Here is a 24568-nt window from a genome sequence, read left to right as displayed (position 1 = left end):
GGTCTGAGGATCATGATTCAAAGCCAGCCCAGATAGAAATGGCCCGGTGAGATTCTTTATCTCCAACAAACCGGAAGTGGCGCTGTTGGCTCAAGTGGTAGAGTGCTAGGCTTGAGCACAAAGAGGCTCAGGGACAGCACTCAGGCCCTGAGTTCAAGGCCCATGACTGACAACAATTAGAGGAGGAGGATGGGTGGGGGAGGGGGAAGGATGTTAAATTCTCATGGTAGGAAGGAGATGGGCTTTCCCAAGAGAATAGAGAGGTTCAATAGGAAATACCCGGATGGTATCTCAAGTCATGCTGTATCTACAGCGTCACCTCGAAGGCAGGGAAGGACGTAGACCATGATTCTTCCATGATGGAATAACATGGCGGATGGTCACCAGAACCCCCCGAGCTTTGCCTAGCTGCCCACCTCCAATCACTGCTGGGTGGAGTGAGCTACTGTGGACACATGAGCAATTCCTGCTCTAAGAGAACCTCGTGGAGTTGAGAATCCTTACCCACGGAAGCCACAGTCTTGTAGTTCTCCAACATCACATCCTTGTACAGGGTCTTCTGAGCAGGGGTCAGGCTGGACCATTCTTCCTCGGTGAAGCGCACCGCTACATCTTCAAAAGTCACTGGCACCTAAAACAAGATCATAAAAGCTTTTTTGGTTTGTTGGCCAGTCCTGGGACTTGAACTCAAGGCCTGGGCGCTGTCCCCTGAGCTGCTTTTCCTCCAGGCTAGCGCTCTACTCCTTGAGCCACAGTGCCACTTCTGGCTTTTTCTGTGGATGGGGCAGGGAGGAATCGAACCTGGGGCTTCATGCATGCTAGGCAAGCACTCTACACCGCTCAGCCACCTTCCCAGCCCTTGTGAGCTTTGCGATCTGCGAGTTTTAACAACTTGATGCACACCATCAATGAGAGGACATCTCTGTCTTCCTTCCATTCAGTCCAAATGCCTGGGTTTTATTGTGTGAAATTTGGACAGAGGCAGCATCTGAAGGCATCAGCCAATCAGAGCACTCCCCCCAGTGAGAAGAGCCGAGAACATGGCTGTTTCTACCAGATCCTACGCTTTCACTCAATCTGCTACATAAAAGCTGGGCTTCCAGCCAACTGGCTCAGGCCTGCAATCCTAGCTGCTCAGGAGGCTGAGATCTGAGGATTGTGGTTCAAAGCCAGCCTGGGCAGGAAAGGCTCTTCTCTCCAAGGGACCACCAGAAAACAGGAAGTGGAACTGTAGCTCAAAGTGCCCAGGTCCTGAGTTCAAGCCCCACTACCAACCGAAAAGGAAGCAAAACAATATAGACACACATGGATATTATAGAAGCCAAGGAAATCACCTGGCATGTGGCGGTTGACATTTCTGCCATTACTTAAGCCTCTTTTGGTCTTGGGAAAATGTAAAAATTCCAGGAGCTGCAGATCAACGGAGAAACATTAGAGACAGTAACTACATGCCTACACTCCGTCAAAGCCTTGGTCATACCAACTTCTGATCGATCAGTTATTTGTCAATCCCAATTCTAGGCACATGAAAGCAAGATGGAAGGCACAGAGTGGGGGACTATAGGAAGGAAGACAAGATCAGTCCAAGAAGGTAGACTGGAAAAAATGTAAATTCAATAATCCAGGAGACATCATTAAAAAATAAAAACAATGGAAAGTTGGAATTCCAGACACTTGAGTCTCTACAATCATAGTAGAGACTGGGATATTAAATATGAAGACTCGTAAGCTGGGTACAGGTGGATCACACCTGTAAACCTACTCAAGAGGCTGAGATCTGTGGAAAGTTGGAATTCCGGACACTTGAGTCTCTACAATCATAGTAGAGACTGGGATATTAAATATGAAGACTCGTAAGCTGGGTACAGGTGGATCACACCTGTAAACCTACTCAAGAGGCTGAGATCTGAGGTTCAAAGCCAGCCTGAGCAGGAAAATCCAAGACTCTTATCTCCAATTAGGCACCAAAAAGCTGGAAGTAGAGATATGGCTTGATTGGTAGAACACCAGCCTTGAGCAAGAAAGCTAAGGGACAGTACTGGTCAGTTATGGGAACATATGCTTGTAATCTTAGCTTCTGTGTGTGTGTGTGTGTTACTGAAGCTTAGCTATTTCTATCAAGGCTGGTGCTCTACCACTTGAGTCACTGTTCCACTTCCGGCTTCTCTTGGTGTTTTAATTGAAGATGAGTCTCATGGGCTTTCCTACCCAGGCTGGCTTTGAACCACCCTCCTCAGATCCCAGCCTCCAGAGTAGCTAGGATGACAGGCACGTGCCACGGGGGCCACTAGCTACCATTGCAAACACTTCCTTAGGGGACCACAATGACAACACTTCCACCCGACCCAGTGTCAGTACTGGGAGGCCTCGGCCCGCCCTTCCCCCCCCCACCCTAATACCCACTCCACGAGTCTTGCCCACTCCACTCTGCCATGCCCTTTGTCCTCCATCCCTCCCCCACACTGGCCTCTCACACGCAGGCCCTCTCCCCTCTTCCTTTACCTCATCCCCTTCTCCTCCACACCCTGCCTGACCCCATGTCTTATCCATCCACCTCCCCGGCATGTCCTGCCTTGCCCACGCCCCTCCCCCCTTGCCCCTCCCCCCATCCGCTCCTCACGCCACCCCTCCTCCCAGTCCACCCCTCACACGTGCCCCCCCCAGCCTGTCCCTCCCCCCAGTCTGCCCCTCACACGCTGCCCCTCCCCCAGTCCACCACTCACATGTGACCCCCCACAGGCTGTCCCTCTCCCAGTCCGCCCCTCACACGCTGCCTCTCCCCCAGTCCACCCCTCACACGTGACCCCCCAGCCCCTGTCTCTCCCGCCAGTCCGCCCCTCACATGCCACCCTCCCCCCAGCCCATCCCTCCCCCTAGTCTACCCCTCACAAGCCACCCTCTCCCCAATCCAACCCTCCCCCAGTCCACCCCTCACACGCGAACCCCCCAGGCCGTCCCTCCCCCAGTCCGCCCCTCACACGCTGCCCCTTCCCCAGGCCGCCCTCCCCCAGGCCGCCCTCCCCCAGGCCGCCCTCCCCCAGGCCGCCCTCACACGCCGCCCTCCCCCAGGCCGCCCTCCCCCAGGCCGCCCTCCCCCAGGCCGCCCTCACACGCCGCCCTCCCCCAGGCCGCCCTCCCCCAGGCCGCCCTCACACGCCACCCTCCCCCAGGCCGCCCTCCCCCAGGCCGCCCTCACACGCCGCCCTCCCCCAGGCCGCCCTCCCCCAGGCCGCCCTCCCCCAGCCCGCCCTCACACGCCGCCCTCCCCTAGGCCGCCCTCCCCCAGGCCGCCCTCCCCCAGGCCGCCCTCCCCACACCCAGCTCCCCCTCAGAAAACCATGGTGGATGGGAACCTCCCCCCCTCGCACCCCCTCCGCCCTGTTCGGCCCTTCCCGGGCCCCGCCAGACCTCCGCCCGCACGCCAGAGGCCCCCCGCGGCCTCCGGAGCGCCTGTGGACCCTGAGGCGGCGGCCGCCTCCACCCGCCGTGCCTCACCAGGCCGCCCCACCCAACGGACGACCGTTAGGAGCCAAGATGGCTGCCCGCCGGAAGTGCGTCATCACGCCCGGGGGGGGGACCACGCGCACCTTGCCCAGGGTAGAGCAAAAAGGGGAGGAGCCTCGCTAGGAATCGCCAAGATGGCTGCCTCGCCGGAAGTGCGTCATCACGCCGCGGGCAGACAGGCCAGGAGCCACGTGCACCTTGCCCAGGGTAGGGACGAGAGGGAGAGGAGCCCCTCTAGGAATCTTGGAGGACCCAGACGCCCCCCCATAGCCCAACCCTCCTACTCTATGGTTCTCTCCTTCCCTCCTTCTGGGAAGAGCCCTCCAGGGAGAAGAAGGAGAGGCAGAGGGCGGCCCAGGGCGGCCCCCACGATCAGAGAGCAGCTCGGGAGCCACGGCAAGCTCCGGGCCCTATCCTGATCTGCTTGGAGATGCGGAATACTATGCTGCTGGCTCCTGCCAGCCGGGTTCCCCGAGGTAGGTGCTGTCACCCCTGACCTTTCATTACCGTGGCGCCCTGCGGAGACCTGACTGCGCGTGCGCGACAGGGAGGGCGACACCTCCCACCCTGGCCCGGGACCGCGTCTCCAGGGGGTTGTGACCTAGAATGTGTCTTTCACACCTACTGCTTTCACAGTCGCACAATCACCAGCCCAGGACGGAGTTGTTCATCCAAGATATATAATATAATAGAACATAATATAATATAATATGTATGTTTTATATATTTTATATAATGTATATTATACATATTTTATATAATATATATTATCTATCCGTTCCGCAATGCAGCAGAACTGAGGAAAATCCATATTTCATGTGTGCGTGGACCTACGTGTACGAAGAATACCTTCAGAAAGATGATACACATATATAACATTTATTACATATGCTTAATATAATATATATATCCATTCTGCAATGCAACAGATCTGAGGAAAATCCATATTACATGTGTGCGCGGACCTACCTATACAAAGAATACCTTCAGAAGGATGATAACGCAAGTAAGTCAGGCGCCGGTGGCTCATTCCCGTCATCCTAGCTACTCGGGAGGCTGAGATCTGAGGAGCGAGGTTCAAAGCCAGCCCGGGCAAGAAAGTCTGCGAGACTCTTATCTCCACTGAACCACCAGAAAACTGCAAGTGGAGCTGTGGGCTCAAAGGTGGTAGAGCGTTCGCCTTGAGTGGAAAAAAAGCTCAGGGACAGCGTCCAGACCCTGAGTTCAAGTCCCATGACTAGCCCCCACCCCTCCAAAAACTTAAGCAGTGTATTATAGATTGGTTAGTCCTGTATCTGGGAGAGAGTAGGGGTACTGTACTAACCTGTGCCTAGTATAAGTATGGTTGTATGGGGTTGAGTGTCTTGTCTTGCTAGAATATGTGGTATCTGTTCAAGGGAAGAAGTTATATGGGAATCTAATCGTGAGGAACGGAGAGACCACATTTTGAGAGATCGAATTGGGAGTCTTTATTAGAGAGCTATAGACTGCAAATAGAGTCTCACAAATTCAAGGCACAAGGACTGACAGGTCCAGTAACCTATCATCCAAGTCCCTGCTCCTCCCTCTAGGAATTCAGGCACGCCCATCACCTGGGGAAGGGGGTGGAACTTCCCTTCCTTCACCACAAAGACAAGATGGCGACAGTTAAACCCAATACCTTCTCATCCACCACGTGGCCAAGATGGTGCCAGTTGGACCCGGACTCCTTATTTCAGAAGCAAGCTGATATGAGCTATTAGGGTTATGGTCAATTACAAAAGGTCACTTTGACCTGTAACCCAAGAACTAGGAACAAAAATGACCAACATGAGCCGGCAACTGGTGGCTCATGCCGGTTGTTTAATGGCAATTTGATCAGCCAGATACAGAGATGCCACAAGTTAAAAGGTTGAATTGCCAGTCTTGATTGGAAAGTCAGCAACCACAGGTAGACTCTGGTCACAAAGACCTGCAGGCCCCGAATGGCTCTTGCACAAAGCTTTTAGAAAGGCAAAAACCACAAGTAGTGGCTATATACAAAACAAGATAAGCCTCACAAGGATACTTTCTATTTATTTTCTATTTATTTATTTGATGTCAGTCTTGGGACTTGCACTCAGGGCCTGGGCACTGTCTCCCGAACTTCTTTGGCTCAAGGCTGGCGCTCTACCACTTGAGCCACAGGGCCACTATCTGGCTTTTTCTGTGTCTGTGGTACTGAGGAGTCGAACCCAGGGCTTCATGCATGCTAGGCAAACACTCTACCACTAAGCCACATTCCCCAGCTCCCCGATGAGGATACTTCTATTTTCTAGGTTTGACCCAAAACATAGAACGTTAAACAAGAGCTAGAAACTTAAAAAGTGTAACAGCATCAAGAGTAATTAAGAGCAAAAATACCAATCTAACCAGGCGCTGGTGGCTCACACCTGTCATCCTAGCTGCTCAGGAGGCTGAGATCTGAGGATTGCTGTTCAAAGCCAGCCCAGAGTAGGAAATTGGAGGAGACTCTCCTCTCCAAGTAATCACAGAAAAAAAGCCAGAAGTGGTGCTGTGGCTCAAGTAGTAGAGGGCTCACCTTGAGCTGAAGAGCTCAGGGACAGCACTCAGGCCCAGAGTTCAAGCCCCACAACGGACAAGAAAGAAAGAAAGAAAGAAAGAAGAGAGAGGGAGGGAGAGAGGGAGGGAAGAAAAAGAAAGAAAGAACAGGTGTGAGCTATGGTGGCTCACACATAGATTCTTCATTTGATCTTGACTTAATGTTCATAGAGCTAGAAGCAGACATGAACCTGGGCAAAGTTTTAAGCTGGTCAGAAAGACCAAAGGGGAAGGGGCTGGGAAGGTGGCTCAATGGTGGAGTTCTTGCCTTGCATGCATAAGACCCTGGGTTCGATTCCTCAGCACCACATAAGCAGAAAAAGCCGGAAGTGGTGCTATGGCTCAAGTGGTTGAGCTCCAGCCTTGAGCTGAAGAGCTGAAGGACAGCGCCCAGGCCCAGAGTTCAGGCCCCAAGACGGACAAAAAACAAAAAAAAGACCAGAGGGGAAGACCGAACACGGGACTTCCACAAAGGCCAGCAGAGGGAGCCAAAGTACAAGAAAAGGCTTCAAGGTAGGCTTGGAGCTGGGTGCTGATGGCTCATGCCTATGTCATCCTAGCTGCTCAGGAGGCTGAGATCTGAGGATTGAGGTTCAACACAGCCCAGACAGGCAGAAAAGACCCTGTGAGACTCTTACCTCCAATGAACCACTGAAAAACCAGAAATGATGCTGTGGCTCAAAGTGATACAGTGCTTCACAAGAACTCAGGGCCTGAGTTCAAGTCCCATGACTGACCAAAAAAAAACCTCACAAACATAAGAATTGATGTATATAAAGCTCTAGCCTGAACCAGGCCCTATTTTAATTACTTTAATAATTTGTCACCTTAGGCCGGGCGCTGGTGGCTCATACCTGTCATCCTAGCTACTCAGGAGGCTGAGATCTGAGGATCATGGTTCAAAGCCAGCCCAGACAAGAAAGTCCATGAGACTCTTCTCTGCAATAAGTTACCAAAAAAAAAAAAAGCCAGAAGTGGTGCCGTGGCTCAAGTGGTAGTGTGCTAGCCTGGAGCAAAAGCAGCTCAGGGACAGTGCCCAGGCCCTGAGTTCAAGCCCCAGGCCTAATACCAAAAAGAAAAAAAAAGTGAATGGTCAGTAGGTCAACCTAAGGTGCCAACGCAGGGTCAAAGGTCAGGGCAAAGCCTCCAGCTGGCCACAGCAGGCTGTGGGATGCGAGCCAGCCCACGTCTCTGGCGCGCTCTTCCTCATCCTCAGCAACTTCTGCTTTAGTCTGGGCCAAGTATGGTTAACATAAGAAACCAGAGAAATACTGTCCTCTTGGGTGCTAGCTCACTGCTTGTTTGCACAAGAGTTGACAGATCTAGATCAAGGTCCAGATGCAGAGACCTTTGCCATCGCATTTTTGTCATAGACCTCCCCCAGTCTTCAGCCTCAGAGCTGAGTTTCAGCCTGCCACGAGCAAGTCACGATGTTCCCGTGGGCTCCAGCCTTGGTAGCTTTGCTCGCCTTGGTAGCTGTCTACCTGTCTTTCCCGGGACTCTTCCGACAACGGAGGCCTCAAGAGCCACCTCTGGACAGGGGTTTCATGCCCTGGCTGGGCCACACGCTGGCTTTCCGGAAGAACATGCTGGAGTTTCTGAAACGCATGCGAGCCAAACACGGGGAGGTGTTCACCTTGCAGCTCGGAGGTCAGTATGTCACCTATGTCATGGACCCTCTCTCTTTTGGCTCGATCCTCAGGGAGTCACGGAAGAAGCTAGACTTCAGGGAGTATGCCCAAGAACTGGTCCTGAAGGTCTTTGGGTACCAGTCCACTGAGAAAAATCATCAGATGATCCACACGGCCAGTGCTAGGTATCTGATGGGCGATGGTTTGGAGGAGCTCAATGGGGCCATATTGGAGAGTCTTTCCCTGGTGCTGCTGGGGCCCCGAGGCTCGAGGCCTGACAACCGAGGCTGGCAGGAAGACAGCCTCTTTCATTTCTGCTACAACATCGTCTTCAAGGCTGGCCTCCTGAGTCTGTTCGGGAGCACCAAAGACAAAGAGCAAGACTTGCTCCAAGCAGAAGACATGTTCGTGCACTTCCGTCGCTTCGATTTGCTCTTCCCCAGGTTCGTCTATTCCCTCCTGAGACCCCAGGAATGGCTGGACATCAATCGGCTCCAGCGACTCTTCCACCGGACACTGTCAGTGGAAGACAAGGAAGATGTGAGCGTCTGGCTAAACTACATGCTCCAGCAGCTCCGAGAGGAAGGCAGGACGCAGGCGATGCAGGACAAGTTCAACTTCATGATGCTCTGGGCTTCTCAGGGTAACACAGGCCCCACGTCTTTCTGGGCGCTCTTGTTCTTGCTGAAGCACCCCTGGGCCCTGCAGGAGGTCAGAAGGGAAGCCAAGGAGGTGTTAGGGGAGCCCCGATTGGAGGAGAACCAGTGCTTCGCTTTCAAGTTCAGCGCCCTGAAGCAAACCCCAGTGTTGGATAGCGTGATGGAAGAAACTTTAAGGCTGCGAGCTACACCCACCCTGCTCAGAGTGGTCCAGGAAGACTACACCTTGACCATGGCCAATGGGCGCCAGTATCTGATCCGTCGAGGGGACAAGATCGCTCTCTTCCCTTACCTCTCGGTGCACATGGATCCCGACATCCACCCCGAGCCCGATCGCTTTAAGTATGATCGCTTCCTCAACCCCAATGGGAGCCGGAAAGTGGACTTCTACAAGCAAGGGAGAAAAATTCACCACTATTCCATGCCTTGGGGTTTTGGGATCAACATCTGCCCTGGCCGATTCTTTGCCCTCAGTGAGATGAAACTCTTCATCTTGCTCATGGTGACCTACTTTGACTTTGAGCTGATCGATGCCAACATTGCCGTGCCCCCGCTGGACCCTGAGCGCTGGGGGTTTGGGACATCCCAACCCACGTACGACGTGCCTTTCCGCTATCGCCTCAAGCCTCTGCAGTGATCTCGGCCAAGCCAGCCGTAAGTCCTGGCCACAGACAGGGGGCTTCCTGGTCTTCTCTCCAGATGTTCAACTGGTCACCCCTCCTTCTGGTTCTGTGGCACCCCTCCCCTTTGTAGCATTGTTTTGGTACCACTAGTGGGATTTGAACTCAGGGACTCGCTAGCACTTGACTACTTGAGCCACAGAGCCACTTCTAGCTTTTTCTGTGGATGAGGTACTGAGGACTTGAACCCAGGGCCTCATGCATGCTAGGTGAGCACTCTACCCCTGAGCCACCTCCCCAGCCCAGCGATTGCTCCTGCTACTGCTGGCCAGTTACTCTCCAGGAAGCCTTCCTGGATCCCCCCCCTTCCCATCCCAGAAGTCCCTTCTGTGTGTCTCCTTAGACATTTCTACCCCTGTCACTGTGCATGTGCAGCCTCTCCTGGCTCTGAACAACTTGATGCCTTCTTTCTGTCCCCTGTCCCAAGCCATAGCCCACCAGATTAAAAAGACGATAGAACCATGTCCACCAGTCTCCGCTCCTTCATTTGATATCTTTCTTTTTTGTCCTTTGTTGGTCATAGGGCTGGAACTCAGGGCCCTAGCACCAGCATACGTGCATGCACATGTACACACACACACACACATATGCTATTGGCAAACCAGCTGGCGTCCCTTATCTGCCTACCATGTGTGGCACCACAGGTACAAAGTCAGAGACTCTGGGAGTTCAGGGTCTGTGTTTCATCACTGCTAGCTGTCAGGTAAACAGAGCAAAAGTCCCTCGTGGGCAAGATTTCAGGAGCTCTACCATCAAACGTCACCTTCCAAGTCTCCAAACTCACAGGCTCTGTGAGCGATCAGAGCTTTGGGGGGGGGGGGGGAATGTACCTGATGAGAGGTGGTGGGGAGGAGGGCAGGGATGGATCTAGGAGAAGACACAGTGTTGGAAAAGCTCCAAAGTCAACTCAGATGACAGCAAGGGGACATCTGGGTTCACTACACTCGTGCTATGCGTGCTATGTGTGCTATGAGCAGGCCCTGGGCGGGGGGGGGGGGGGGGGGAGGGGGTCAGGGAGCAGAGGAGAGAGAGAGCTGTCAGGACACAGGGCACTTGGTGACTCAGAGCATCTGTCCACTTGGGAAGAGTTCAGTGAGAGGGCACAGAGGCGAGGGGAGAGAGGGAAAGAGGGAGAGGGGGAAAAGAGGGAAGAGAAAGTGAGAAGGGAGAGAGAGAGAGAGGAAGGGAATGAGGAAGGAAGGAAGGCAGCAGGGAGGGAGGGAAGGAAGAATGGAAGGGAAATGAAAGGAGGGAGGAAGGGAAAGGGAGGGAGAAGAAAGGGTAGGGGGAAAAGGAGGAAAGGAGGAAGGAGGGAAGGAGGGATGGAGGAAGGGAGGGAGAGAAGGAAGAATAGAAAGGAGAGGAAGAAGGGAGGAATGGGAGAAGAGAGGGAGAGAGGAAGGAAGGAAAGGAGGAGGGAGGGAGAGAAGGAAGAATGGAAGGGAGAGGAAGAAGAAAAAAGGAAGGGGAAAAGAGGGAGAAGAAAGGGTAGGGGAAAAAGGAAGGAAGGGTGGAAAGAAGAAAAGAGGGAGAGAGGGACAGAAGGAGGAAGAATCTAGGGAAAAGAAAGAAATGGGTGGCTGAGAATGTGGCTCAGTGGTAGAGTGCTCTCCTAGCATGCATGAAGCCCTGGGTTCCATTCCTCAGTACCACATACACAGAAAAAGCTGGAAAGTGGCGCTGTGGCTCAAGTGGTAGAGTGCTAGCCTGGAGCAAAAGAAGCTCAGGGACAGTGCCCAGGCCTGAGTTCAAGCCCCAGGACTGGCCAAAAAACAATGAGGAAAGACAGAAGGAAGGGAAGGGGGAGAGAGGGACAGAAGGAGAAGGAATAGAGGGCAAAGAAAGAAATAGGGAAGGAAGGAAGGAAGGAAGGAAGGAAGGAAGGAAGGAAGGAAGGAAGGAAGGAAGGAAGGAAGGAAGGAAGGAAAGAAGAAAGGGAGGGACCAGGATGGAGTTTCCTTAGCTTTCCATTTTCCACACAAAACACACAGGCACTTGATATTCCCCAATGCAAAGAAGTTCACAAAGTCTCACCAAAAAAAAAAAAAACTTAAAAAAGTTCTTACCAGGTGGACATTGGAGCATGGATTTATTTCAGGGGAACAGGATAAAGTAGGGAGCGGGGGTGGGGGGAGGTGGGGGGGGGGGAGAAAAACATTTCCTCCACCCCCTAGGAGAAATGGGAGTCAAGAATCAAAATGGTAGCCTGGGCATCACCCCTGAGTTTCTTTTGCTCAAGGCTGGTGCTCTACCACTTAAGCCACACTGCCACTTGCAGCTTTTTGCTGCTCCACTGGAGATAAAGAGTCGTACAGATTTTCCTCCCGGGGCTGACTTCGAACCATGATCCTCGCATCTCAGCCTTCTGAATATCTAGGGTGACAGTGCACTAGGGAGCATGTATTATTTTTAATTTCCCTGTTGGCCTTGTTTATCTGTCAGAAGCACAGCCAAAAAGAGGAGGAGGAGGAGGAGGAGGAAGAGGAGGAAGGAGAGGAGGAAGAGGAGAAGGAAGAGGAGGGGAGGAGGAGGAGGAGGAGAAGGAGGAAGGAGAGGGGAGAAAGAGGAAGAGGAGGAGGAGGAAGAGGAAGAAGAAGGAGGATGAGAAGGAGAAGGAGAGGAGGAGGAAGAGGGAGGAGAGGAGGAAGAGGAGAAGGAAGAGGAGAAGGAGAAGCAGGAGGGAGAGGGGGAGAAAGAGGAAGAGGAGGAGGAGGAAGAGGACGAAGGAGGAGGAGGAGGAGGAGGAGGAGGGGGGAGGGGGAGGAAGAGGAGGAGGAGGAGGAAGAGGAGGAGGAGAAATAAAGAAACCAGGACTGGGAATGTGGCTTAGTGGTAGAGTGCTCGCCTAGCATGCATAAAGCCCCAGGTTCGATTCCTCAGCACCACATACACAGAAAAAAGCCAGAAGTGGCGTTGTGGCTCAAGTGGTAGAGTGCTAGCCTTGAGCAAAAAGAAGCTCAGAGACAGCGCCCAGGCCCTGAGTTCAAGCCCCAGAAATGGGGGGAAAAAATAGAAGCACAGTGTATAACAGATGCAAACTACTGCAGCAACTTGAGGGAGAACACCGAATCCTGGAAGTAGCAAAAACGGCAAGGGTGAGAAAATACCAATAATGGCTGATAGTCACTCAGCCCTCAAGGACAGCGCTTCGAGTTCGAGGCCCACCTCGCAGATGTCAGGTGCAAATCTCCTCCCCATTGTCCCACCCCACCCCCACCCCCACAGCCAATCAAGCTTCATGAACTCCACCAAGTCTCTCCCTTCTACCTTGTTAAGGGAGATTTCCCGCCTGGCTCTTCTCAAGGTCATCCAAGGTGATCATGCCTTCCTGGGCTGTGTGTCTGCTACTGACAGAACAGGTGGATGAGGAGGTGTGGACCGAGTCCCCGGAGGTTGGAGATTCTCTGAGGACTGTAGCCAGGAGAGCCTTCAAATACTGGCGGAAACGGGGACTGCAGAAAGCATAGAGAAGCGGGGTCCCACAGCAATGGCAGAAGGCCAAGCTCTCGGTCACTTGCAAGGCGTAATCCAGATGCGTGCTGACAGCGCAGCTGCCGAACACCTGCAGATCCAGCAGGGAGTGTAAGAACAAGGTCAGGTTGTACGGGAACCACAGCACGAAGAAAACCACCACCAGTCCCACTGTTAGTCTTACAGCCCGGCCACAGCCCCTAGGCTTCAGCCGGATCACAGCACACCCAATCCGGACATAGAAAAAGCTCATGACAGAGAAGGGAAGGAGGAAGCCCAGAAGGTTCTGCAGGAAGCGCAGGAGAAGTTTCCAGGGGGTGGCGTGGCCCCCAAAATCTGCGTAGCAGTTCCACCCATGGGGGGGTTCTTCGTGGATCTGCATGAAGATCAGATCGGGGATGGAAAGTGCTAGAGCCACAGCCCACACAGCAGCAGCGAAGAGCAGGCCTGGACCTGGGGTTCTCGGCCTGGAGCAGGGCTGACGGCGGACAATTTCTAAATACGTGTCCAGGCTCATGCAGCTAATAAAGAAGATGCCACTGTAAAAATTGGTGGTGTACAGGGCGCTCACCAATTTGCACAACCAATTCCCAAAGATCCAATGCCAGGCCACTGAAATGGCCCAAAAGGGCAGAGTCACCACAAAGCACAGGTTAGAGACGGCCAGGTTGAGCAGGTAGATTTCCGCCCTCCGCCGCGGTCCAGGCACATAGCGAAGCAAGACGACCAGGAGAAGGAAGTTGCCAATCAGGCCTAGCACGAAGATCACGCTGTAGACGAGCGGGAGGAAGATTCTAGCAAAAGACTGGACATCTTCTTTGTGGCAGAGTAGGAACTCGATGCCCTCCAGGTAGTCATAATCGTAGAAGGAATGATTCACAGATGTGACATTGTTGGGGGTGTCTGGCAGAGGGGAGGTGGTGGAGATCATCTTGAGAAGATACAGGTGCCCTCCCTCCTTTCCCAGTATGGGAATTCTGCAGTGACATGAGGGAAAAAGGGAAGAAAAAGATGGTTAAGAAGGGCTGGGAAGGTGGCTCAGGGGTAGAGTGCTCGCCTAGCATGCATGAAGCCCTGGGTTCAAGTCCTCAGTACCCTACCCACAGAAAAAGCCAGAAAAGTGGGCTGCTGTGGCTCAAGTGGCAAAGTGCCAGCCTTGAGTAAAAGAAGCTCAGGGACAGTGCCCAGGTCCTGAGTTCAAGCCCCAAGAATGGCAAAACAAAAAAAAAAAAGGATAAAAATGTGGTGATAATTGGCATGGTCTTATTTCTCCACTACTTCTAGTGCTGTGTGTATGCATGTGTGTTTGTGTGTGTGTGTGTGTGTGAGAGAGAGAGTGTTTGGGGGCTTGAACTCAGAGCCTGGATACTATCCTTGACCTTTCTCTTCACTCTTTTTTTTTTGGGGGGGGGGGTCCAGTCGTGGGTCTTGAACTCTGGGCCTGGGCGCTGTCCCTCAGCTCTTCAGCTCAAGGCTAGCGCTCTACCACTTGAGCCACAGTGCCACTTCCAGCATTTTTCTTTTTGCTTACATGGTGCTGAGGAATCGAACCCAGGGCCTCGAGCATGCAAGGCATGCGCTCTACCACTGAGCCACCTTCCCAGCCCTCTCTTCACTCTTTTTCTTTGTTCTTTTCTCAGTCATGGGGCTTGAACTCAGGGCCTAGGAGCTGTCCCTGAGCTCTTTTTTGCTCAAGGCTGGCGCTCTACCACTTGAGCCACAGCACCACTTCTGGCTTTTTCTGTGTATGTGGGGCTGAGGAATCGAACCCAGGGCTTCCTGCATGCCAGGCAAGCACTCTACCACTGAGCCACGGTTCCCAGCCCTCACTTCTGCTATTCTTTACATATAAGTGTCTTATGCTTGTGGAAAAAAAGAGGCATTCTTGGGGGACCTCTGTAAGGACCAAGCTTTTCTTCACCTAGGGCACGTACCTGGCATGCTAGGAACAATTTAGACTTGGCTTGTTTATGCTGTAATACGTTTCAAGGTCTTTCTCCCTATTGATCTCTGCTCTATGGAACTCTTTCCAGAAAAAAAACCAACAACACCACCTGTTTGGACTCTCACTATTTGTCAAACCAATCCAGGACTCTCTTTTGGGCTCTTGCCTAGATTTCTCTTGTTTGTGATGACTCATGAAAACTAAATGGAGTTAACCTTGGTCCAGAACAGGGCTTAAGCCATTTTGTCTTATTGCTCAACAGTAAATCCCTCTTCCTTCAGGCTGCTGTCAGGTGTCCTAAGGCCCTTGTCAATAATTTGGTTATTTCATTGGTTGAGTCAAAAGGAAGAGGTGGTCTGGGAAGGTGGCTCAGTGGTTAGAGTGCTCGCCTCACATGCATGAAGCCCCAGGTTCGAGCCCTCAGGACCACGTACACAGAAAAAGCCAGAAGCGGCGCTGTGGCTCAAGTGGTAGAGTGCTAGCTTGAGCCAAAGAAGCTCAGAGACAGTGCCCAGGCCCTGAGTTCAAGCCCCAGGACTGGAACAAAAAAAAAAGAAAAAAGAAAAGCAAAAACTGGAAGTAGAGCTGTGGGTCAAGTGGTAGAGTGCTAGCTCTGAGCACAAAAGCTCAAATACAGTGACCAGGCTCTGAGTTCAAGCCCAAGGACTGGCACAAAATAATAATAATAATAATAAATGTCACTGGTGGCTCACACCTGTCTTCCTAGCTACTCAGGAGGCTGAGATCTGAGGCTCATGGTTCAAAGCCAGCCAGGGCAAGAAAAACTCTGTGAGAGTCTTATCTCCAATGAAGCAGCAAAAAGCCAGAAGTGGTAGAGTGCTAGCTTTGTGCACAAAAGCTCAGGAAGAGTGGCTGTGGCCCTGAGTCTAAGCCCCAGGACTGGCAAAGCCCAAAACCCAAAAACAAACCCAAGAACTTGGTCTTATACCTTCCTTCGCTTGTCTGCCTCCTCTTTCCTTGTGGTCCTGGGGTCTCCTGGCCTTAAGCCCCAACTCCCTTCCCTTCCCCCCCCCACCCCAGCAGGTGGCTTCTAGGGGGATTGTGTGAGCAGCCAGAGCCACTGGAGGGAGAGCAAGGAGGTCCCATCAGCACTGGGACTCATATGTGACAGGACTTCAGCGATAAGGACCACAGTGGATCTCTGAGCTGCCAGTCCTGGGGCCTTGATGGTCACCCAACATCTCCCCGTCCCTGACTTTTGCTTTAGCAAACGATCAGGTCTGACACATACAGAAAAGAAAAATAAAATCAAAGGCAGAGGTCAGGGTCAGTAAGGCCTGTGTTAGTCCAGAGCACTATTGAAGATTCGCCCTCCACGTGGAACTCCCTCACTCACCTCTTGAACCCAGAACCTGCTGCCAATTCTCTGATCTTGTAACCCTGGCTTGCTCTCTCTCTCTCTCTCTCTCTCTCTCTCATCATTATCAGTGAGCCCCTCCATCACGCTCACCCCAGTGCACGTGACAGCCCAGAGGCACCTGCCTGGTCACTGTGTCAATTTTCCAAGGCCCACAACCAACATCCAACATCCTAGCAACTACTCCCAGCAGCCTGAGAGCTCAGGACTTTAATTCCAGATGCCTGAATGGGCAGGAAATGAACTTAAAAAAAAAAGCCCAAGCTAGGAAAGTGGCTCAGTGGTAGAGTGCTTGCCTAGCATGCAGAAAGCCCTGGGTTCGATTCCTCAGTACTACATATACAGAAAAAGCCAGAAGTGGCACTGTGGCTCAAGTGATAGAGCACCACCCTTGAGCATACAGAAGCTCAGGGACAGAGCTCAGGCCCTGAGTTCAAGCCCCAGAACCACGATCCTTCAGATCTCTCAGCCTCTGAGTAGCTAGGATGACAGGTGTGAGCCTCCACCAGAGCCTGGCGATGGATGGGTTTTGCTGATTGGTTATTGATCTATTTGGGGACCAGCACCTGGCTTTCATATTGCTTTCTCTCTGAGGCTTGTGCTCTCTCCCTCTCTTCCCCCCCCCCTCCTCCTCTCTCTCTCTCTTTCACTTTCTCTCTGTTTCCAGGAAGGACCAGACTAAAGAAGAACAACTTAACAACAGGAATTTCACCAGCAGAAGCTCAAAAGACAGACCACCTGCCAGGAAGCAAAATGGTTGTGTGTGTGTGTGTGTGCATGCACGCACACACACGTGCATGCACCAGTACTGGGGCTTGAACTCAGGGCCTTCTACTCTCTTTTATCTTTTTTGGCTCAAGGCTGGTGCTCTACCACTTGAGCCATACCCCCTACTTACAACTTTTTGCTGGTTCACTGGAGATAGGAGTCTGCCCAGGGCCAGCTTTGAATCTCTATCCTCAGATCTCAGCCTCCTGAGTAGCTAAGCGGCCTTGAGTAACGAAGTCCCCAAATAAATCAATAACCAATCATCAAAATCCACCCCTGACCAGGCACCGGTGATGGCTCACGCCTGTCATCCTAGCTACTCAGGAGGCTGAGATCTAGAGGATGGTGGTTCAAAGCCAAGTCTGTGAGACTCTCAACTCCAAATAAACGACTCCAAAAAAAAAAAAAAAAGAGCCAGAAGTGGTGCTGTGGCTCAAGTGGTAGAGCATTAACTTTGAGCACTGAGAGGGTCAGGGACAGAGCCAAGGCCCTGAGTTCAAGCCCCAGGACTGGTAATAATAATAATAATTATTATTATTATTCCAACCATCCAAAGAAACCAATCAAATGACAGCTAAATCCCTTCCTTCTTAGAATCCTGCCCCCCACCCCCCACCACCCTCAGTTTTTCCTTACAAGGTAGCCACAGCTCATATACCCACTCAGTCTCTGTGCACCTCCAGATTGCAGGGCCCGTCTTTGGTGGACAGGGCGGGAGATCGCCTGGCAGAAAAACGGTTGATCTCATCAGCCTGGACACCTCCCTTCCTCCTGCCCTCCTCCTCCTCCTCTCGCCTCATTTTTTCCTTCCCTGCTTTTCCACTTGGCCACAGCGAGAGCCACACACATGAAACCAGAACTCTCCTCCTGGAAGTTATTTGCCTGGCTCCAAGCCAGCCCAAAGCCTTGGTAACCAAGGAATCTGGTAACCAAGATCTTCAGATGCTCAAGTCACATGCAGAGGCCCTGTGGCCTCTTCCCCGGGAAGCTCCTTGGCTTGCTCTAGGCAACACTGGGGAGGAGAAGGAAAGCTTCAAGGCTTGAACTCTCCCCCCCCCCCCCGCCCCTGCTCCCCTCCATCTTGGCCAGTTGTGGCTAGGGAGAAAGAAAAAAATGAATGAATGAAGCCAGGTGCCCGTGGCTCACGCTTGTCAGCCTAGCTACTGTGGAGGCTGAGATCTGAGAATCGTGTTTGCAGGCCAGCTCAAGGCAGGAGAGTCCATGAGGCTCTGATTTCCAATAACCCACCAGAAAAGGCAGAAGTGGCGCTGTGGCTCAAGTGGTAGAGCACTGGCCTTGAGCTGAAGAGCTGAGGGACAGAGCCCAGGCTGAGAGTTCAAGCCCCATGACCGACAAAAGAAAAAAGAGTTGATTTAAACTGTAGTGTGTGGCTGTGGAGAAATCTCCACAGAGATTAGAGAAGTTGAACATCACGGCAGAAAAACCTGCCTGTGAAGAATAGGTGACAGAGTTTGGGTTTCCTAACTTCCTTCCTCCTGAGAAAACATGAGATATTAAATTCTAATCATAACAACATCCAGGAGTCACAAAGCCCTTTGTATTTAGTTAGTTGGCTTTGTTTGTTTGTTTGCTTGTTCTTGCCAGTCTTGGGGCTTGAACTCAGAGCCTGGGCGCTGTCCCTGAGCTCTTCAGCTTATGGCTAGCGCTCTACCACTTGAGCCACAGCGCCACTTTCCCGCTTTTTCTGTGTATGTGGTGCTGAGGAATCGAACCCAGAGCTTCATGTATGCCAGGCAAGCACTCTACCACTGAGCCACATCCCCAGCCCATATGTTAGTTTTTTTTTTTTTTTTTTTCAGGTAGGGTCTTGTGGTTGTTGCTCACTCCAGCCTCAGACTGTGAGCCTCCAAATGTCAGCCTCCCAAATATCTGGAATTACAGGTGGGCTGAGCAGCCCTGGGTTCATTACTTTGATTCTCTGAGTCAGCTGTTTCTCACCTCACTCCAGATGGTTTTTTTTTGTTTTTGTTTTTTTTTTTAATAAGAATTAACCAATTGCCTGGCATAGCCATTGGATCCCTTCCAGGCTCAGCTGTGGCATAAGTAAACTTAATGATTAAATGATAGTTTGCTCAGGCTGTTTGGCAAGATGAAAAGACACACAGGGACAGCCTGGTCCTTGAACTGTTGGAGACAGAGGACAAAGCAAGTCCACAGAGCTTGGGGGTCAGCGGGGGCTGGGGGGGGGGGGGTTGTTGTGACAGGGGAGACTCTGATCCTCAGAATCTGCCAACTATCCTAGCTCCTCAGGAGGCTGAGATCTGAAGATCACCGTTCCACAACACCAGCCGGGAAAGAAAAGTCCGTGAGACTCTTATCTCCTACCCAAAAGCTAAAGAAGTAGAGCGAACCATGGCCCAAATGATAAGAGCATCAGCCTTGAGTGGGAACCAAAAAAAAAAGGGGGGGAGGGAGCTGGGCGCTGGTGGCTCACGCCTGTCATCCTAGCTCCTCAGGAGGCTGAGATCTAGAGGATCGCAGTTCAAGGCCAGCCCAGGGTAGGAAAGGCTGTGAGACTCTGATCTCCAATGAGCCACTAGAAAACCTGAATTCAAGCCCTATGACCAAAAAAAAAGTCTAAAGGATAGTGCTCAGGCCCTGAGTTCAAAGCCCAGGACTAGCACACTCACATACACACACTAATAATCCATTTTTACATCCCTCCCTCTTCCAGGACTTGTGTCCCCACCCCAAACCACCCTTCCTAGGGTACATTGCCATCACCTACCTCCAGAGGCAGCCCATTCACCTGAAGAGTTCACCCCAGCCTCGCTAGAAGGAGAGATGGCATCCCAGTCACTCTTTCTCCAGTGAGTGTGACTATCAGCCTGTGAGCTCTTCCTGCTTTAATGCTAAGGGAATGTGCTCCTCCCTGGATTTCCGCCTCCCTCCCCTGCTAGAACCATCAGCTGCCTTGCTGGTTGACCTGTGAGTCAAATTCAAATGACACCCCATCATACACACCCAAACCAGAGAGGAACACCCCTCCTGTCCCCAAGGGAAGTCGAGTGGATGACTTTCAGGAATTAGGAGCCTCCAATCCGCCTCTCTGGGATGAATGCTCCAACAACCAAGCCTAAAGAAAACCAAAGCCCCAATGTCCAGACCCCAGGGCCTTCGACTCACCCTGGTCGCCCACCTGAACAGCTCTCCTGAGCTTCCCCCCCATCCTGGAGACCTTCCCCCAACAGGACCTGATCTACCTCCCCCCAATCCTCACTCCATCCACAGCCTCTATCCTCAGCTGTGACTCGCACCCATGAACCTCCAAGCCTAAGCTTTCCCCTCCTCCCCTCACACACCCCACTGCCATCCCAGGTGCCAGTTTTGTCATCTGTGTCTTCATCTAGATAAAAATTATATACAATATATATTACATATATATAATATGTAGTAATATATATTATCTGGTCCATTTGCCTAAACCTAAGGCTGAGCAGAAACGAATGAATGAATGAATGAATGGATGGATGGAACTGTCAGTCAACTGTGAGCAGCCAGGGAAGCCTGCCTTACCTAACTCTGTGGTCCAGGATCTCAACCACACTCATCTCCATCTGATTGGCACTTGGGATGGGAAGGGGGCGGGGGAAGAAGAGGGCATGGTGAATGATGATTGGATAAGATGATAAGTGTGTGGGGCCACACAGAGTCACTTTGAATCTTTCTGCATCTGCCTTGAGATGGGGGGGCGATGATGCATGCTGATTGGCTATGATGGCAAGTAGGCGGGGCCAAACAGAGGGACCTTGACACTCTCTGCATCTGCCTTGGGATAGGGAAGGGGCGTAGTGAATATTGATTGGCCATGATGGCAAGTGGGCGGGGCCACACAGAGTCAACTTGAATCTTTCTGCATCTGCTAGCCATGACTCTTAGAGATGCTCTCTGTGTCCTTCCCAGGGTATCTTCATTGGGCAGTGGGGTCCCCAAAACAGGCATCAGGGAACTGAGTTTTTTTTGGGGGGGTGATTAACTGGAGATAAAAGTCTCACAGACTTTCCTGTCCACACTGGCTTCGAACCACAATCCTCAGATCTCAGCCTCCTGAGCAGCTTAAGATGACAGGCGTGTGTCATTCACACGTGGCAACATTTTAGTATTTATTTATCAATTTATTTATTTTGTGCTGGTCCTGGGACCTGAACTCAGGACCTGGGCCCTATCCTTGAGCCACTTCCGGTTTTTGAATGGTTGTTTGGAGATAAGAGTTTCTTGGGGACTTTTCTGCTCGGGCTGGCTTTGAACCGTGATCCTCAGATCTCAGTGTCCTGAGTAGCTAGGATGACAGGCGTGAGTTTACCAATCTGAGGCTTCTTTCCCTCATTTAGGAATTGGAATTTGACTATAAGAAACAATTAGGCAGAGCTGGGAAGGTGGCTCAGTGGTAGAGTGCTTGCCTAGCATGCATGAAGCCCTGGGTTTGATTCCTCAGCACCACATACACAGAAACAGCCAGAAGTGGCATTGTAGCTCAAGTGGTAGAGCGCTAGCCTTGAGCAAAATCAGCTCAGGGATAGCACCCAGGCCCCGAGTTTAAGCCCTACGACTGACCAAAAAGAAAAGAAAAGAATTAAGGATTAGTCCTCCGTATGTATTTCAATCTAGGCTGCTGGATATTTACTTCTTTAATTCTATTTACTTCAAGGTTCTGAGGCCTGATCTCAGGGCCTTTGCACTTGCTAGGCCTAGCATCTTTTTTGGGAATTTAGTATAACACGATCGTCACCGTTTCTCTTATTGGTCCCTCTGATCTTATCTGCTCTTGAAATCATCTCAAGCCATCTGTTTCCTGTGGAGCTATTTTCCTCATAACAGGTAACCAGAGAGATCATCATTTGCCCTCTGTGTCTTCCGCCATCTTTCTTCAAACGCCTGCTGTCTGGTGTGCAGGTTATGTGACTTGGGGGAGGGGGATTTCACAGTCTTTATGGGCATCCCCTAAGGTATCTTCTCAGCAAGGGCGGACCCTTTTTCAGAAATGGGTGGATGTCAATCAGGAGAACTACATCACAGCTCTCCAGACAGAAAGTATAGTCCATGTGGCTCCTCATCTCCCTGATTTCTTTTTATTTATTTATTTTGCCAGTCCTAGGGCTTGAACTCAAGGCCTGGGCACTGTCCCTAGCCTCTTTGTGCTCAAGGCTAGCAGCTGTATCGCTTTGTACCACAGCTCCACTTCTGGCTTGTGTGTGTGTGTGTGTGTGTGTTCATTAGAGATCAAAAATATCTTCATGGATGTTTCCTGCCTGGGCTGGCTTTGAACCATGATCCTCAGATCTCAGCCTCCTGAGTAGCTAGGATGACTGGGTGTGAGCCAACCAGCGCCCGGCCTAGTTCATACTCTGAAATCATGACTGCTCTAGTCTTTTCCTACCACAATACTGGGGTGTTCAGGCCGCAGACAAAGCTGGCTTTACTTGCCTAAATTCCTTCAAAATGGAAAAGGGAATAATGTTCAGCCAGGGGATGGTGACCAGCTGTTCCCCGCCCACTCCAAGGGGAACCAAAACATAGAGAAAGAGCCAGAAAAATGCCAGCTCTGGAAATGGAGCTGAGACAAGTACTGAAAGTGGAAGCGTGTGTGTGTGTGTGTGTGTGTGTGTGTGTGTGTGTGTGTGTGTGCTTGAACTCAGGGCCTTGCACTCTCCTTTGGCTTTTTTCACTCAAGGTTGGTGCTCTACCACTTGAGCCACACCTCCTTCTAATTTGTTTGGTGGTTAATTCCATAGAAGAGTCTTTCGGATGTACCTGCCAAGACTGGCTTTGAACTGCAATCTTCAGATCTCAGCCTCCTGAGGAGCTTGGATTATGGGTATTATTATTATTATTATTTTGCAAGTCCTGGGGCTTAAACTCAGGGCCTGGGCGCTGTCCTTGAGCTTCTTTGGCTCAAGGCTGGTGCTCTACCACTTGAGCCACAGCGTCACTTGCAACTTTTTCTGTGTCTGTGGTCCTGAGGAATCGAACCCAGGGCTTCATGCATGCTAGGCAAGCACTCTACCCCTAAGCCACCTTCCCATAGGGGAATTAATTTTGAGCTCTTTCTACCTATGAGACTGCAAATTCCTGGCAGTCGGGAATCTTGTTATTTTGGACAGAGTACCTGGCATGGTCCCCAAGCAAAACAGGAACTTTAGAGACAGAGGCCAGACAGCTGATTTGCTTGCCAGCTTACCCAGACAGCATCCCCAGACTGGCTTCTAGGGGGGACAGTGTGGAGTTGGTTCTACCTCATCCCCTTTCTCTGTCTTCCTGGGGCCAAATTCAGCTCATTTTATCTAGTTCTCCCCTATGAAGTCTGAAAAACTCTGAATTTCTTCTGTGTGTGAGTGTGTGTGTGAGTGTGTGTGTGTGTGTGTGTGTGTGTGTGCGTGCTGGGGCTTGAACCACCTTGCCCTCTTGCTTGTCTTTTTCCAATAAAAAAGCCTGGTGTTTTACCACTTGAACCATCCTCTCTACTTTCAACTTTTTGCTGGTTCCTGGGAATTAAAGAGGCTCCAGTGATTTTTTCCCCCCCTGCCAGGGGCTGGCTTTGAACTGCAATCCTTAGATCTCAGCTTCTCTGAATAACTAGGATGACAGACGTGAGTACACCAGCGCCCGGCTTACACGCCGAGATTTCTAAACCACACACTTGCCCTGAAGTTTAAAAGCTCAGCAGCATAGTTACTCACTTGGATGAAATGTGCAGAATCTCAGCTGATGTCTTCTGAGCATGCTCCAGTGATGGAGAGAGCTGGGGGGAAGTGGAGACAGGAAGGAACTCTCTTCTTCCATTTCCTCCTTTTGTAACTCCTCTTCTGACCACACCAGGGCCTTTTGCTTAGGGCTTGGGAGAATGGGTGTTGCTTCAACTTTTTGTCTTGGTACTGCTGTGTTTCTTTGAAGTCAATATATTTGTTTCACTATCAAAATATACTCTCCAGATCTTTCCTGGGAGTTAGGCCAGACTTGTGGGAAAACACATGCTTGAAAGCCAGGTGCTGGTGGCGTGTCATCCTAGGTAATCAGGAGACTGAGATCTGAGGATCGTGGTTCACAGCCAGCCCAGGCAGACATATCCATGAGACTCTTATCTCCAGTGAACCACCAAAAAGCCAGAAGCACTAGGAGAGAGGAAGGGAACAGAGACACTGTGAGTCATTACCTGACTCACGTCATCGTAATCCCTCTGTATATCACCTCCATAATAACAATAAATTAATAATCATTTTTTTGGCCAGTCCTGGGGCTTGAGCCTCTTTTTGGTCCAGAGCTAACACTCTACCACTTGAGCCACAGAACCACTCCTGGCTTTTTCTGAGTAGTTTATTAGAGATAAGAGTCTCACAGACTTTCCTGCCAGGGCTGGCTTTGAACCGTGATACTCATATCTCAGCCTCCTGAGTGGCTAGGATGACAGGTATGAGCCACCAGCACTGGCTAATTATATATATATATAGCAAATCCTGGCTCTTGAACTTGGGGCCTGGGCATTGTCCCTGAGCTTCTTTTGCTCAAGGCTAGCACTCTACCACTTGAGCCACACCGCCACTTCTGGCTTTATCTGTGTATGTGGTGCTGAGGAATCGAACCCAGGGCTTCATGCATGCTGGGCAAGCACTCTACCACTGAGCCACATTCCCAGCCCTAATAATATATATATATATATTTATACATAAAGCCAGAAGTACAAGTTGGTAGAGTAAAAAGATGAAGGGGCCATGTCCAGGCCCTGAATTCAAACCCAGGGATTGGCAACACTCACCCACACACACACATACAAATGGCAATTCCGTATAAAGTCACCCTTGAACTATGCTCAAGTCTGTCTCCAGGGACTGTTTCAGGGTGACAACCCCTCCCCAAATGTCCCCCCAATTATGACAGCCATGTATCTAACTGCCCCTCAAAAACTTGTCTCTAGGGACACCACCCACCCCGGAGTA

The 24568-nt window shown here is 51.3% G+C and overlaps 2 protein-coding genes across 3 annotated transcripts; one reads left to right on the top strand and one right to left on the bottom strand.

Annotated features, from left to right (window-relative positions):
• The first annotated feature begins 7281 nt into the window (after positions 1–7281).
• LOC122100712 (7-alpha-hydroxycholest-4-en-3-one 12-alpha-hydroxylase) lies at positions 7282–9223 on the top strand. Its single transcript, XM_042671075.1, has one exon. The coding sequence runs from the start codon at positions 7515–7517 to the stop codon at positions 9009–9011; it is 1497 nt and encodes a 498-aa protein (XP_042527009.1). The 5' UTR covers positions 7282–7514; the 3' UTR covers positions 9012–9223.
• Positions 9224–12145: 2922 nt separating this feature from the next.
• Positions 12146–23456, bottom strand: Ackr2 (atypical chemokine receptor 2). 2 transcript variants are annotated; one of them, XM_042671068.1, is made up of 2 exons: positions 23315–23456; positions 12146–13502 (listed from the first exon to the last, which is right to left on the bottom strand). In XM_042671068.1, the coding sequence occupies exon 2, from the start codon at positions 13454–13456 to the stop codon at positions 12326–12328; it is 1131 nt and encodes a 376-aa protein (XP_042527002.1). In that variant the 5' UTR covers positions 13457–13502; positions 23315–23456; the 3' UTR covers positions 12146–12325. The 2 variants fall into 2 exon arrangements, with proteins under 2 accessions (XP_042527002.1, XP_042527001.1); XM_042671067.1 differs by lacking the exon at positions 23315–23456 and adding an exon at positions 19366–19431.
• Between the last annotated feature and the right edge of the window lie 1112 nt (positions 23457–24568).

This window comes from Dipodomys spectabilis, unplaced genomic scaffold (assembly GCF_019054845.1).
Source record: "Dipodomys spectabilis isolate Male_0828 unplaced genomic scaffold, ASM1905484v1 ptg000595l, whole genome shotgun sequence".
NCBI classification, from domain to species: Eukaryota; Metazoa; Chordata; class Mammalia; order Rodentia; family Heteromyidae; genus Dipodomys; species Dipodomys spectabilis.
The sequence above is the reverse complement of the archived record's forward strand: the minus strand, read 5'-3'. Positions and strand labels throughout refer to the sequence as shown.